At 37.3% G+C, this 15,315-nt stretch overlaps 1 protein-coding gene across 2 annotated transcripts in view; it reads right to left on the bottom strand.

The window, feature by feature from the left end:
- RAPGEF2 (Rap guanine nucleotide exchange factor 2) overlaps nt 1-15,315 on the bottom strand; it is a 137,765-nt gene that overhangs the window by 98,184 nt on the left and 24,266 nt on the right. For both annotated transcript variants that reach the window (XM_019473155.1, XM_009283337.1), the window contains exon 4: nt 987-1,062. In XM_019473155.1, the coding sequence (XP_019328700.1) occupies nt 987-1,062 (76 nt within the window). The remainder of the gene's footprint in view (nt 1-986; nt 1,063-15,315) is intronic.

The raw sequence follows: 15,315 nt of genomic DNA, 5'->3' as shown, positions 1-15,315 counted from the left end.
TTAGTCAGGCAGGACTTGCCCTTGGTGAAGCCATTTGGCTGTCTCGAGTCACCTCCCTGTCCTCCATGTGCCCTAGCATAGCTTCCAGGAGGATCTGTTCCATGATCTTGCCAGGCACAGAGGTGAGACTAACTGGCCTGTAGTTCCCTGGGTCTTCCTTTTTTCCCTTTTTAACAATGGGGGTTATGTTTCCCCTTTTCCAGTCAATGGGAACTTCACCAGACTGCCACGACTTCTCAAATACGATGGATAGTGGCTTAGCAACTTCATCCGCCAGTTCCTTCAGGACCTGAGGATGAATCTCATCGGGTCCCATGGACTTGTGCACCTTCAGGTGCCTTAGATGGTCTCAAACTCTTCTCCCACAGTGGGAGAAGCAGCTCTTCCTTCTCCCCGTCCCCACCTTTGCCTTCTGCAGCCTGGGTGGTGAGGCTTAAGCACTTAATGAAGCACCCTGAGGTGGCAATTATAAACTTTTGAGCCTATGAACCCTCAGAGATGATGCTGTTCTGCCACTGGACTACAGCAGATACTGCTAACGAAATAAGCTTCACCCAGAAAAGTCAGTAGAGTTTTAAAATGTTCAAACTACTACTTAAAACCTCAGACAGCTGAGAATAAATTTAATTCAATCAAACATTAATTATTTAAGCTAACCTGAGATTAATACTTTAAAGCATCTATGCTTACCCATAATAATAAAACAGCTTTAAAGAAAACCCACAAACTTCTGCTATTCTGCTAGCACAAGAAAACTCTAGTTTTACAAGAAATCTGCAAAAGTAAATGTAACAATATAAAAGATGCCTTTATCACTCAAACAATGCAAGTACGTGTGCAAAGAATGGCAAGAAAGTTATGTATGACATCTTAGATTTATAAAAAGGTCATGTGCAAAAGAGAAAAAATTAAGTTTCATTGGAAGTTGAAGTGTTACCAAAGCCGGTCTGTAAAATTTGAAAGCAACTGAATGAAAATATTCTTACCACAATCATTTCAGATGGCTCTAAAACAATGCATTCACAGCCACGCCTGAAGCTTCCTGCAGAACGCTTGCCAAAGCTAAAGAACAAAAATACTTCAATCAGAACAAAAATCGGAGCTATAACACAATCCATAAGCATATTTACATCTTCTCCAGATACTGTAAAGCATAGAAAAAAATGTACATACCTCTGCACAATACAAGTTTCATGCATATGTCCTTCGACAAGTAACTGATACCCAAGGACACCAAGAGCTGTGTATTTTGTGTTTGCATAGTTTACTAACAGTATTTGCTAAATAATTCTATCAACACTAAAACAAGTGTCAATCAAGTGCCGTCTACTGAAGATGCATGGTTAATTCTGAAGTACATGACAGTTTGATCTAGCATCTTCTGACATTACAGTATTAAGTTACCTAAGCTATCTGCATTTCTATGAAGAAAGCTGATTAACATACCAAGGAAGGAATGAAAAGGCTGATCAACTTCAGTTAGCTCTTTTTTACTTAAAGTAAATTAATAAGATAAGGATGCTGAATGTAAGAGTATTCCCAGATTGAATAGATGAGGACAAAAGGTTGTTCTGCCTTTCATGACACATTCCCACCTTAGTGCAATAATTAAGCATGATACTATTTTGCTTCCTGTAGGATGAAATAGAAAGTTATTTTAGTTTCAGTTTCTGAAGTGCTCTGCCTGTATTAAATGAATGTATGTCTCTGCAGGCTTAACTGCAAAGAATCCTCGAAATGCAGCGGTAATGGTGGAGTGCAGAGAACCAGTACATAATTCAGTGAAATACAAGACCTTTACAGTTACATCCTTAATCGTACGCCGTCAGAGTAGAAGAAAAGACAGCCAGCTAAAGTTTGTTTCTGGGGTGTGTGCTTCCCGCTCCAGGTAGATCATATTTAAGCCTGCCAGGTCAATGCCAGACCTTTCCTGTCACAGAGAGGAAGGCAGGACAGGTGACAAAATGTCTGGAATTTCAGGATCCCTCTTGTAGCCTGCTGTAACAAACCTGCCCTAAAATTTGCCAAGAGCCAATGTAACTATTTAGCCTTTCCCTTTCTTCAACCTGGCACTGTGCAACAGGCATGGGAAATCTTCCTATCTGAAGCTCACAGGGCAACAGCTATTAAATAAGTTTATGAAAAACAAACCGGACTCAATAAAATTGTAAAATCTGAATTTTAAACCAATCCTGTAATGCAGTCATGGTGATATGCTTAAGCTACAATGTTTGTGAAAAGTAACTTTTTTTAAGCTTTATTTCATAACAGGGAAACTAGAGAAGTTCAAATACCATTCGGAACAGTATATCTAGCCAGTTTATATCTATTCCCCTCTCCCGCCTGGCAATTAGTAGAAATGAACAATTTAACTTGCTACCTCAAAGGCTAATCTCTTGACAACAGCGCGTTTATAGCTCAAAAAGGCGGTAGTCAGATATTGAAAAGAAATGCCAGCTGTGCTTATTCATCAAAATAATAATCGCATTTAATGGTACATGGGACTTCTACAATAGAAAAAATTTTCCAGAATACTAAGCCTCTTGAAAAGAAACATTCAATAAAGTCGTCTCTCGACAAAATGCATATTTTCCTAGAGGCAAACACATGCTTCCTCCTATAGTCCAGCAACAAAACACAGGGTGCTTTACTCTACAATGCCATCTTGAATTTTATACAATTTCAACTACTGTTAAAGATACCAGAAAATGAAGCCATTATCTTGATTCATTAGACTGTTGCAAAAGTGACAAACTTATTTTCTTGGTCATTAACCTGATCCATACACACAGTTTTTCCTTAAAAAAAGGAAAGGAGGGGGAGAGAAAGGAGAAAGTAAATCAACTCACTGATTGAAAAACAACAGTGCAAAAATGGTGATTAGGAAGTCAACTTATTTGGTATTCTAATTGAAAACAAACATAGAAATATTCCCTTTCCTCTTGCAGATCCTTGTCCCCCTCTTCCTAACCATTGTTTTTGGTCTAGAATACACTATTGCTGTATTTTTTGCCAGCCTAATTCCTAGCCTCACAGCAAATGCTGGTTTCAACAGAAAATGCATATACACTTTTCCACTCCACCATTTCTTCTTCCTCTATTGCTGTCTGTAAGTATCAACTTTAAACTTCTGCCCGTTGCTAATCACTGCTGACATCCAAAAGCTTAGCAAACACAGTAAAAAGAAAAAGCTGTGTTTTGGATATGCTTTTCTGTTCTTGAATAACTTGTTTGGATTTTACCCTTCAGCACAAGAGAACAGGTAGTCAACATATTAAGACAGAAGGCACGCACTGAATTACTATAAAGAAAATTCTTGATTTCTGTTCCCAGTAACACACTGGTTCTTGCAGCAAATAACCATGTCATTGCTGTACTGCTCGGATTCCTATGACAGCACAAAACTTATCAGAACAGACAGTGCATCACACGTATACATTATCTTAGACCAAAGATCACAAGGCACTTCAGGCTGCAAACAAATTCTGTAATCTTTGTGAAATATTGTAGGCAAGAAGACAAGTAAATCAAGGCAGAAGAAAGTTAAATGACCTTTCAAGTGTTGCATTTCTTTTTTCAGATATGCCATGCCAGTTAAACCTCCTGATTTCCAATCTGCTGCCAAAAATTCATCATCAGTGAGGAATTCATATAATCAGTGAAAATCAGGAAATTCTCTTATCACTGTCCACTACGTCTGGACACTTCAGAAGCATCCAACTCTGACTATGGTAGAACATCCATCACAGTATTGCATACTATCTGTTGCAGAACCACACTTTGATACCTACACATGGTCACACAAATACCTGTTGACATGCAACTTTGAGAAACTACTGGTATCTTAGGGCACTGCCAATCCCACTGTTTCAATTCAGAAGGCCGATATCAAAGTCAGTAAGTCTTATCAGAATTAATTTCTCAGAGCTTCGCACAAGAGCAAAAGGCAAAGACCAAAGAAAAAGGACTTCAGTGACACTCTTCTCCACCTGAAATCCCTACCAGCCACTAGGCAGAGGAAGCCACCAAACAAGCTTGATTTAATTGAAAATAAGTTACTTAAAATATCAGTAAGCAGTAAAAAGAAGCAAATACCCAACACATAATACAGTCTGTTTACTGAGCTGATCAAAAAGCCCAAGCTGTAAAGCCTTTTATAAAAGACCAGAAGAGCTTCATACGAGGGACCACAAGCTGGCATGCAAGCTGGCTTGAAGGATCCTAGGTATCACAAAGAAACAGTAGCAGCAAATAAAGTTTCAGTGGAAGGGTCGACAGATTATCTTCATAATATCAGCTCTGTTTTAGTAACTTCTGCTAGACACTGTTCTTTCCAAATTTTGATGCTAGACCAGACTTACCATAGAAAGTGAGTTTAACTACCCAGATTTATCACAAGCCTACATGAGCACTGGCTAGCTAAAGTAGAACGTAGAAAACCTTTATTAGCCAATTTCAATGAACCAGGGATTTGACAAATTTATTCCTTCCCTTACTGTAGTGTGAAATAAGCCTGTGGATATATGACTTCACTAGGGAGCTTAAGGTTAAACAACATTTTTGTGTTTAAAACACAGTAGAGAATTTTACATAATATACACTTCACATTTGGTTCTATCATATTATTCCTTAATAATTTCAATCAGAATTGTCTTATTGCATTAAGATAAAATCTTCTCTCCTACCTAAGCCTTATTAATTTCAACTTCTAAAAACAGCAACTATTAAGTCAGTGATGCACCTGAGAGAATCCCAGCTTTGCAACTATTTTCTCTAAATCGGTGATGTGCATGAGAGAATTTCACCAAAAGGAAGCTCAGCCAGTTTAAAGTTACCTTTTCGATGGTGGCTGTCAGTATGACATGTAGAGGTTCTAACAGTAATTTAGATGGCCAGAAGGCTGCCTGGTTAGGATGTTGCTACCTCACCTAAATTCCCCAAAGAACCTTGTTTTGCAGCAGTTTTTCCAACACTTTTTTTTCTGCTACCACATAAGCTCTGACTTGAGGTTCCCCAAGTATTAAACTTCACAGATGCTCTCCTCAGTACCTGTCCTAGAGGCAATTTCACTTCTGGAGTCCTTTTCTGTCACAGTTACTTTTATTCCCCACAAAGCTACTGAATGCATGATGTGAATACAAATCTACTTTTAAAAAACTTTAAAGATGCACAAAACAATTTCATTTGCAGGAATCCATTTCACAGTAGCAATTTTGAAAGCGGATGATAAAAAAAAAACCCAAAACCTCTTACAAGGTTAAATATTGTCCCCAAGCAACCTCTCCCTAACTATACTTTTCCCTGAAGCAACTGACAAAAAGTCTAATTTCCTGCTTGACTATTCAAAAGCATTATTTCCAAATAAATTCATTAGTACTAAAAAAAAAAAACCCAAAAAAACACCACACCACTTTTGGTCACTATGTGTATTAAAAGCAGGTATTTTATTCCACATAAGTCATTTACAACTTCATTTCCCTTCTAATGCTTCTAAAATTGAGTTTACACTGACTGTAGATGACAGTTCCCTTGTCCGAAAGTGTACCTTACTACATACATATCTCATTTTATAACTCATTATACTCAAAACATACACAGTTGGCTAAAGAACAGATGTATTACAGTTTTTAACATGCTGGTTAATAGAAGACAAGTTTTAAGTGAAAGCTAAGCGTTTCCATGTTTCCCAAGTTTATATTTTCAGTTTTCATTAAAAAAACCCGTAGAATTATAAAACTATAATTAGTGCAGTGGCTAACAAACAGCACCATGAGAATAATTTAAGACTGCTGACTGCATTTCTTCCCCTTCAAATTTATTAGATTTACTAATAAACCAAAACAACAAAGTACCTCAATTAACTGAAACACCTAAGGATACAAGCAACACATTAATTTTTATAAGCACTTACACATAGAGACAACCAAAAACTTCCAGGTATTGAGGGTGACTCGTTCTATCCTTTCTACTATTATCATGACACTGGAGGACAGAGCAGTTTTCTCCAAACGTGACCCATCTATTTCCCCAGGTCCCCAGACGTACTCGTACATGCACACGGATGCTCTTTTCAAAGCTCGCAGGAAAGGCGGCAGCTACTGAAGAGGGAGCATTTCCCTATCAGCATTCAGCCCCGTCCCCTTGCCTGGGGCCTCCACATTCCTGTTTTCACGTCAGCCCAGCTCCCAAATGGAAAGTTATTTCTCAGCACTGGAATGTAAATGCATTCATCAAAAGTGATGCAGAATCTGAAGAAAACTCCACTGACGACGACCACCAAGAAAAGGTTTTTCAGTGAAAAGCCCTTTTCTTCCTCTTTAAGATCAAAGATCGCTCACAGAAAACCCAATTTCACTGGTGACAACTGTTCTTCAAAAAGGACGTACAAAACTTTAGTTTTTTCTCCTCTCGTATCCTTAGCCTTTATTTCTTTTGATATTCACCACCTTGCATTAGCTTAAAGCAATAATTAATTCACATAGGAATCACAAATCTTAGTGAAACTACATCTAAGTCTCACAAAGAAAGCTCCACAAAGTATGGTCATGTATATCGTACGTATTCTTCAGCACATTTTAAAGTGCAAAATATTGTTATAGTTTTACGTATTTGCAAATGCAGTATTTGGAATGAAGCTGCTGATTTAGAATAAAGTCTATTTAATTGGCATTTCCTTTAAGTCAAAAAGCACACTCCATTTAGACATGTATTTTTCCTTGCTCTAGAACAAGTAACACATTTCCTTGTTTCTCAAGTTCTTAGAATTTTCCACGGTACATTTATGCAAGCAAATAAATTCCATATAAATTTTGCTTTTTCAAAAAAAACTTCTACCAGATACTGAAACTAGAAATGTAATGCACGATTCTTGAAATGATTTATGCCAAAACTCTAGTAATCAGATATTCAAAACCTTTCTTCTGAAGTTTTCAAATGGGATGTACAAAAAATCCTATGGCTTAAGATCACTGCTGTGCAGTATTTGCCGGTACAGGACATCTAAATATACATGGAGATTAAAGTAAATGTTTTCCCTCCTCCACTGTCCCTGAAATTAATCTTTTTCTCTTCTAGACTGTACCTGAACAAATCGGTAAGCACAAGGTTTGAGTTCAGTTCAGTTTCCCAAGCTTTTAACATATTCATGATAAAAACAGATCTTAAGTTACATAAACCCAGTGTGTCCACAATCTTTTTATGAAAATTACATTGCTCCAGTTGACATCTACATTTAGGAGAATCACAGAAAACTACCAAAATTAAGTACAGAGGTACTGTGTTAAGCATATTTAGAATTTGAAGTTATGTAACGCAAAGAGTCTCCATTTGCTTTTGGGTAGCACCCACCCTTCAAATGCTATTACTACCATCGCTATTTACTTTCAAATGCTCTCTACTGCATTTCCCATCTTCCCTCTACCCTTCACTGCTCAAACTCAGAGCACAGAGGAGCCGCCGTTCCTCTGGACGGATCGTTTGCTGCACGTCCCGCCGGCACATGTTGCATGGCACTGCTTCCTCATACCAGCGCTATGACCTCAGCCATGACCAGCAGCTGCTTTCCATCACTGCATCAATTATTCTCTGATACAGAAGCAAACATGAGCAGAATGTCTGGTCTCTGACAAATCCCAAAGTCAAATCTTGATGTAATAATCAACATTTAACTTGCAACAACGCCAAAACGCGTTAGATTTAGTTCTAAAGCAAACCAGTCACAATGAATTCCTGAATGAAATGTTGTAGAGCAGTAGTTATCTCAAGTCTAGATGGAAAAAAATGGGGACCGTTTTCTACCTGCCGCTTAGGAAGATAGTAAGGGATTCAGTCAAGTTCCTCCTCCTGTATCTTTTTTTATTAAAAAATGCCACATTTTATTTTGGTATGTCCAAATTAGAATTAAAACATCAGCCCCTGTTAATGGCTTATTCTAACCAAGCTCGGTTTCACATGAATGTGCTGTGAAACCCAGACTGTTCCTCCACTCAACTCGCCCTTGCCAGGGATGAAAAAAAAGAAAGTTACCATTTAGAAGTGTGTGTACATGCACAAGCCATCCCTAGGGGAACGCTTAAGTGTTCTGACAAAAACTAAATTTGGCATGGCCATTTTCTGACCCCTCAGAAAAAAAGAAAAAAAAAAGACAGAGCCCCTCATGCATGCAGAGCAGCTCTAACGTGAACAGCCCTCCGCTGGGGATGATGCAAGGAGGGAAGGCAGCAGTGGGTTTCCCTGCGCTTAAAGCTGCACACTGGAAACTATGAAAGCAAGGGTTTGTCAACTGAAAGACAGAGGATCTTTATCATATAATTTCATCTTCTGTATAACATAGGCTGACTTTTCTGATTCTCATTCAAATTAGTGCCTATCTTTTAGAAAAAGTAAGTAAGTATGCAAGTGAATCCCCAAGCTGCTCTTTGACTTGTGTTAAATATTATTTTTAATTAAAACGTGGCAGTCATCTACATATCAAAATAATCAATAGATACACCTTTTTTTTTTTAACTTCTTTATTTCTCACAATGTTACTATATTTACAGCACTTTTTTCAGCAAGAGAAATAGCCGCTTTACAGAAATGCTTTTCAGCTGAAAGGAGAGCTGAGATGCTAGCAACTGGACTATGAGTTGAAGAGGCATTTGCAGACCTGTCACTGTTTGCAAATCCTGGAGACATGAGCTCACTACATGGATATCCTGATCATGGATAAGGATGATCAGACTTATCCAGTGTCATATGATAGCTTAGATGTTTACGGTCTCTGATACAACAGCTCATGTGTCAGGGAAGGGACTCACAACATCACAGCTAAATACATGCCACTTAATAATACTTTGGGGGAGCGTTTCACAAGAGGAAAAAGCCTCAAACATCACTGCAGCTCCTTTGCTTGATCTGGGACCCAACCTACCCGCTGCCTGCGGGGGAAGAGGAATCACAGTGTCAAGGGCAATAACCCCAGTGCTGCAGCAGGAGGGTGTAAAGCAGGGAAGAACCCAGCAAGCCAGACAGAGAACGCCTGACGACTAACCAGTCTGTGTGAAGGACACTAAAATTATAGGATAAGCATGTTTACAGTGTATTAACTCTTCAGATAATTCCTGCTACAAATGCGTGAAAGTTAATTTGAACTCCAGCTGAAAGCTTTAGTAAACTTCTTCAGTATTTTGAACGTGTTTAGTTAGCATCCTTACAGATGACAGACTATAGTACTTTACCTACTTAATACTCAGGGATTTCTTTATTTCTTATGCAAATACAATCCAGATCAGAGATTGCCTTAATCTGGTAATTTATAGCTGACTACTGAAAGCACTTCAAAAGACGTTCCAGAAAACCCACAGAGAATAATTTGAAATTAGCTAGCTTCTAGAGGTTTGCTTCCAGAGAAAGTCACTTCAGTCAATGCCTGAAACATACGCCTTATGATCTTCACATAGGTTTGGTGGTTTGTTTTGTTTTGTTTTTTAGTACAGACTACTGTTTTAAAAAGTGTGGTTAATTTTAAAACTTTACCTAGTTACAAGACTGAGTATGGTAGCGAGCTTGACTAGTTTATGTAAAAAAAAAAAGAAATAAAATTGAGTAAAGTTTCAAACTTGTTGCTTTTACTTTAGCTCTTTATAATGTTACCTTAAAACCAAGTTAAGCTGAAAAATGGTTAAAAAGTCCAATCTGAAAGTGTGTTGTAAAGAATAACTAATTGTTTTGCAAATTTACTGCAAATGAATACTTTCCAGACTATCTGTATTTAGAAACTATAAATAGAGTTTATAAATATACATAACTATAAAAGAATATTTAGATAAACAAAACTGGAGCATAGTAGTAGTGGCAACAACAAAATTTAGCTTGTTGCAGCAGTTCAACTTTGCAGTGTCTCTAGTACAGAAAGCTAGAAGGCAGGTACTTCATCAGAACAGCTGACAGAAAAGATCTTTATTTGGAAAAAATCACCCTCATTTTATTTTTAAAGTAGAAGTTCTCATATTATTTTATTTTGGAAAACATTCAAAGATGAAAGCTTTTTTCCTAACTACTTTTTTTTTATTATTCCTTTTTTTTTTAAAAATTATTTTAATGAATGGTTTGAATAAAGACAGCTTTGCTTATCCATCATCTTAATGACATCTGTGTTGCCATGGAGATTACTGTGACATCACAAGATCTACATAATGGTCTCAAAGAATGAGAAGTAGTAGGAAAACATTACTTAAGAGGCAAGACCTTGTCTGAACACAGTATGGCTTATTAACATTCATGAAATTCATTAAAACAGAGAAGTATTTTTTCCAACATCATACAAAGACTAAATGAAGGTGGGTTTCTTACCTTGAAAAATATATAGTAAGCATTTTAAAGTCCCCCTAGAGACTTTCATAATTAAGGTATTAGAAATTGTCATCTTTTAAAAAAACTAAAAAAATTAATAACTTGACATGTCATCTAGGTTTTTACCAGTAAAATAAGACCATACATATTGACATTTTCCAGCCCCACTTATATGCCTAACTCATTCAATACAACCAATTCACATGGAGGGCTAAACACATGACCTCAATAACTGGTTTCCATAAATCTTTTTAGTACAGTGCAGATGTATTCAAGATGTCTTTGCAATAAATACCCTACAACTGTAAATGAACAAACAAACTAAAACAGTGAAGTAATAGGGACAATTTTGGTTTAGCTATTTACATTGTAATTTGAAGATAAATTATCCCTCACTTAGCGTGTTATACTATGTCTAGTGTCCCTGGACTTATTTTTTCAGAAACATTTTAAAATTTTAGCATCACCTGAAAGAAAATTCTTAGACATTTTAAAGTCTACTGCAGTATGGAATAACATTTTGTTAACAACACTATTTGTAGAAGAATTATAGTAGCAGAATCATGCTAATAATCAAAACAACACTTTTGATGCCTGTATTTTCTACAGTCCTGAAAATACATAACTAAGTAAGCAAAAGTCATTACTTCAGCTTATCAAGATTGTCTTTCACCAAAGATAAGTCTATAGAAGTTTAGATCACCTGAGTTCCACATGAGGCAAAGAAAAGGCTCTTCCCCACAAATACCCCAAACGTAAATGCAGGAACAACCATCCCATAACAATTTTATATTGGACTTCCCTCAAGAGTTTTCTTGGACATTTTGTAAAAAAATATGTATATATCAAAAAAAACTTGTAAGTCTTGCACTTGTAAGCACAGGATGGACTCTAAGGTACCTCTTGATTTTTCTGTAGAATACACAAATTTTGGTGAGCATGACCTTCCAACTCTATATATTCTTCTTTTAAATATAATTGTTCAACAGTAATAAATCATCTCCAATTTCAGGATTTAAAATGGACCTCTCTGACTAGTTAATGTTGCTTCCTAGGCTGTGAAAACTTCACTACCCTGCTGAAAATGGTCTTTTCCCCAGCGTAGTATACCTAGACCAGCAACCTCACCTTCTTGCTCTGCAGTGCACTCCATGCCCTCTATCCACGTGGGTATACTTCTCCCTCTTCGGTATTCTTTATGCTATTTTTGCACATAGTTCATTTTGTTGTTATTTTGGGGTAAGCAATGACCAGATAACTTCTCGGTTCATTACACTTATAAAACTTGCCCAGGGTCCCTGAGAGCATGTAAAACAAACACGGTCCTCCTTTTCCCCTCAGCAGGAATCTCTTAATGCTGTTTTCTCAAGTTACTGAGTTTTTTTTGATGCTTTGCAGGTTTGTACTAAAACACAAAATCTTAAATACTTGAGTACTGAGTCAGAAGGAACCTTAAATCAGAAGGAACAGATTGCAGAACAGGTCATCTCACCAGCTGCAATATCAAATATGAAAAAGCAAAAGATACCTATCTTCTGATAGATATCTTTAATTAGCAATGTAAGCAGTAGTGAATATGCAGGTATAACAGGTCTCACATTTAACTTTGAAATAACCACGTACTTCATTACATAGAGAATTTGCCCCTCCTTAACTTCTCAGAAAGAGGTCTCATTTTTTCTGCATCCCCATTTGTATTCAAGTAATTTATTATCATTTCAGGTAACAGCTTTTTAATATTAAAATCAAGTCTGAAATTTTACAAAGAAGATACCAGTATAAGTGAGAATTGTTGCCATTAAATGAAAATCACATGATTGTAATGTATGGAAGAACAATAAAAGCAAAAGCAAAGATGAACAATGTTTCCAAGATTGATTAGATATTGTTCTCAATTACTTCAAATTGTGACATGCTCCATTAGAAACCCTAATGCTGGGATTAGAAAGGTCTCTCTAACCAATGAGACACAAAATAAGCTAAAGAGAAGAGTCAGCAATAAAAAACATACTGTTTCAAGACTAGTTCTGTTGCAGCACATTTTAGAAAACAGGTATCAACTAAGAAGCACCAAAATTTTTCAACAATGAGAATACGTAAACATCTTCAGGAAAAACAAGTTTTCAGTGGAATGAATGTTTTTCCCATCCATCCTAGAGAGCATTCTAAAACACCCCCAGCAAAAACAAAAGCCCACAATTTCAGCACATTTTTCAAACACTAAATAGCCATAATTTTAACCCCAATTTTAACCCCAACTTTCTACCATTTAAAAAAATGGGTTGTGAGAGTTAGTATCTTTCATAGATGTCAAAGATTATATTTCCTCTATCAGCTACCTTCAAAGAGTCTCTTCTTTCCTCTGCCTTCTTTCTGCTAAAAGATTATCTCCCATGAATCTAGTCTGTTAAACCCCTCTGCTTGCTTAATTTTATTTTTTCCTTAAGGTCCTTTTCAGTTACTTTGAGCTATTAAGATACATTCATGCTTACACAGAAAAATTCTACTCTCCATGTTACCTCAGATATTGGTTTTCCTTAGCATTGCCTATATCCCATACTCATATCACACTGAAAAATTTTGATTACACTTATTCTATATAGCAAGTGCAAAAGTAACCTAAATTGGTTCACAGGCGGGACTTGCTATAAAAGCAGTAGTTTAGATTTATACTATTAAATACTTTGGTTTTATGTTCCATATTATAAATTCCTAAGCATAATTTTGACATTAAAACAGATACATTTAACTTTTTAGTATTTTTACACAATTGCGGTTTCAATGGGGAAGATTAACACTATTGACCCTGAATAAAGCAAAACATAAGAAAAACCTACTTCAATTTTTTTTTTTTTCCATATAGCAACAGTGGCAGGAAATGCCATCTTGACTTAGCTTACAATTACCGTGTGTCAAACAATGAAACACTGGACCAGATCAAGGACTCTTGAATCTACAAGCTCTACACCACCAATTAATGGTGACTCTCCTATAGAAAGTGCATGAAGTTGTTCTGAACATTCCACCAATGCACCTGAGCATCAGTAGGTGATCCAGACTCTCTCAAGTCCATGATCAGGTCTTTCGTATGGAAAGAGACAGAAGTCTGTAGCTCTAGGATTGAAACCTAGAAACTAGTACAAGGCTTGCATTTGTCAGCTTGTGAGGGCTTCTTGGCTTCTTTCCTAGGATAGAGCGTTTCCATCCCTGAAAACCTCCCCCGCCTTAAGAGGAATCAGAAATATTCAGGCTCACTTAAAAGTTATTCAGGTCATTTGATACTTTCTGCTTCTTTGTTACCTTCTCATTTCCTCATTACAAACTTGGAAGAAAGCCTGGTAGCAGTAGTCCCACTACACTAGATTTCTGTTTTTATTTTCAAAAGATGCCAGCGTAATAGATTAAGTCCCTTAACATTTTATCAGCTGTGCAAGAACAAAATTCCAGTAGTGTTGAAATAATTGTTTTGACAGGAACAACGCCAGACACCACCCAATCTCATCATTTAGGAACTACGTCCTCTTGTATTTCACAACACCTCAGATACTGGCAGCACACTTGGAAGATGACCAATTTCAAACCTCAATGAACTCCTAAATTATTCAGCAGAACGGGAGACAGGTGGAATAAAGCAAAATGTACATAACACCAAACTCATTTAGCTGTAAAAAACATTTTCAGTTCATATTTTAAAAACTGTACATCAGTTTCTGCAAACAGTAAGGACAGTTTCAGATGACATTATTGGTTCAAGAGCATGTGCTCTGCATCACAAACTTTGCTGTAACAGCAGGTGATATGATGAGACAAGGCCCCGTTAATTTATGGCTCAGCTAATTCAGCTACATCTGGAGTTGACTGCGACTGTGTCTAAGTGAGGAAGGCAGATTCAGAGAGCTTGAAACCCTCCCTGCTAGCCAGCCCTCAGGAAGCTGAGCTCAGGGACAAATCCATGGCAGCTCCAGCTCCTCTAGCACCTCACGAGGAGGAAGGCAATGCCACACATCAGTGAGCTCCAGGCTTCACTGATAACACTGGCCAGGATACCAGATTCAAGGTAGATGGCCAGACCAGGCACTCCCAATAAAATGTTCCCTCTTGTAAGCAAGCTTTTATTTTCTCCAGGAGTTTGAGTCTCAAAAAGTAATCACATGCACTGTGATAGTCCAATTTTGTGCTTGCAGGTAACAGTAAACATCTCCATCCAAAAGGACATACACAGTCTTTTGGGTAGATGCAGATGGTACAAAGCAATTAGCATTACTTTCTTGATGTCTATTTGAAATCCATTGTGAATAATTCATGGTAGACATACACTCAGTCATAAATGGACTGACATCTCCACTACTTCTTCCAACTTCTTTCTTCAGCTTATGATCTCAGTCTTTCCTAGATTAAACCGTAAGATCACTCTACTCCACGCCTCAGTTTCAGTTGATAGGACTGAAATGCTGAACCAAGGCATTCAAACCAGACAGAAGACAAGACGGCACTGGGGGTCAGCCCACAACAATACCATACTCTATACCTTCCCACTAGCCTTTAGAGTCAGTCATGAGCATGGCTTCAGAACAGCACTAGCTGGATACAGAAATAACGAAGCAGCAAACAGGTCATGGGAAAATCCAGCAGCAGCAACTAGCAGCAAAAAAAAAAAAGGTTTTATATTAAAGAGCGAGAGTTCTGAGGGCAAACTAAATCCAAAGCATACACTTTCAAGTAATTTCTTAAATAGACTTGAAACCATAACCTGGGGAGTTATTCTTCTTTACAAAGATCCAGTGTATGGTCTTTGTGTTTCCATCATGACGCTGTAAATCCTTAGCCATAAGCAAAACTCAGAAACAGAAAAGCTCAATAAGCTCAGCACAGCTCTTGATCAACTCCCTCTGTAGCTTAAATAACTAAACCAGCAGCTCCCAAAAGTACAACCCTGAGCTTCCCCCAAATCCGTTGTTCTAAAACTCCCAATTTCCTGCTCAG

Source organism: Aptenodytes forsteri, unplaced genomic scaffold, assembly GCF_000699145.1.
Source record: "Aptenodytes forsteri isolate BGI_AS27 unplaced genomic scaffold, ASM69914v1 Scaffold6, whole genome shotgun sequence".
Classification (NCBI taxonomy): domain Eukaryota; kingdom Metazoa; phylum Chordata; class Aves; order Sphenisciformes; family Spheniscidae; genus Aptenodytes; species Aptenodytes forsteri.
The sequence above is the reverse complement of the archived record's forward strand: the minus strand, read 5'-3'. Positions and strand labels throughout refer to the sequence as shown.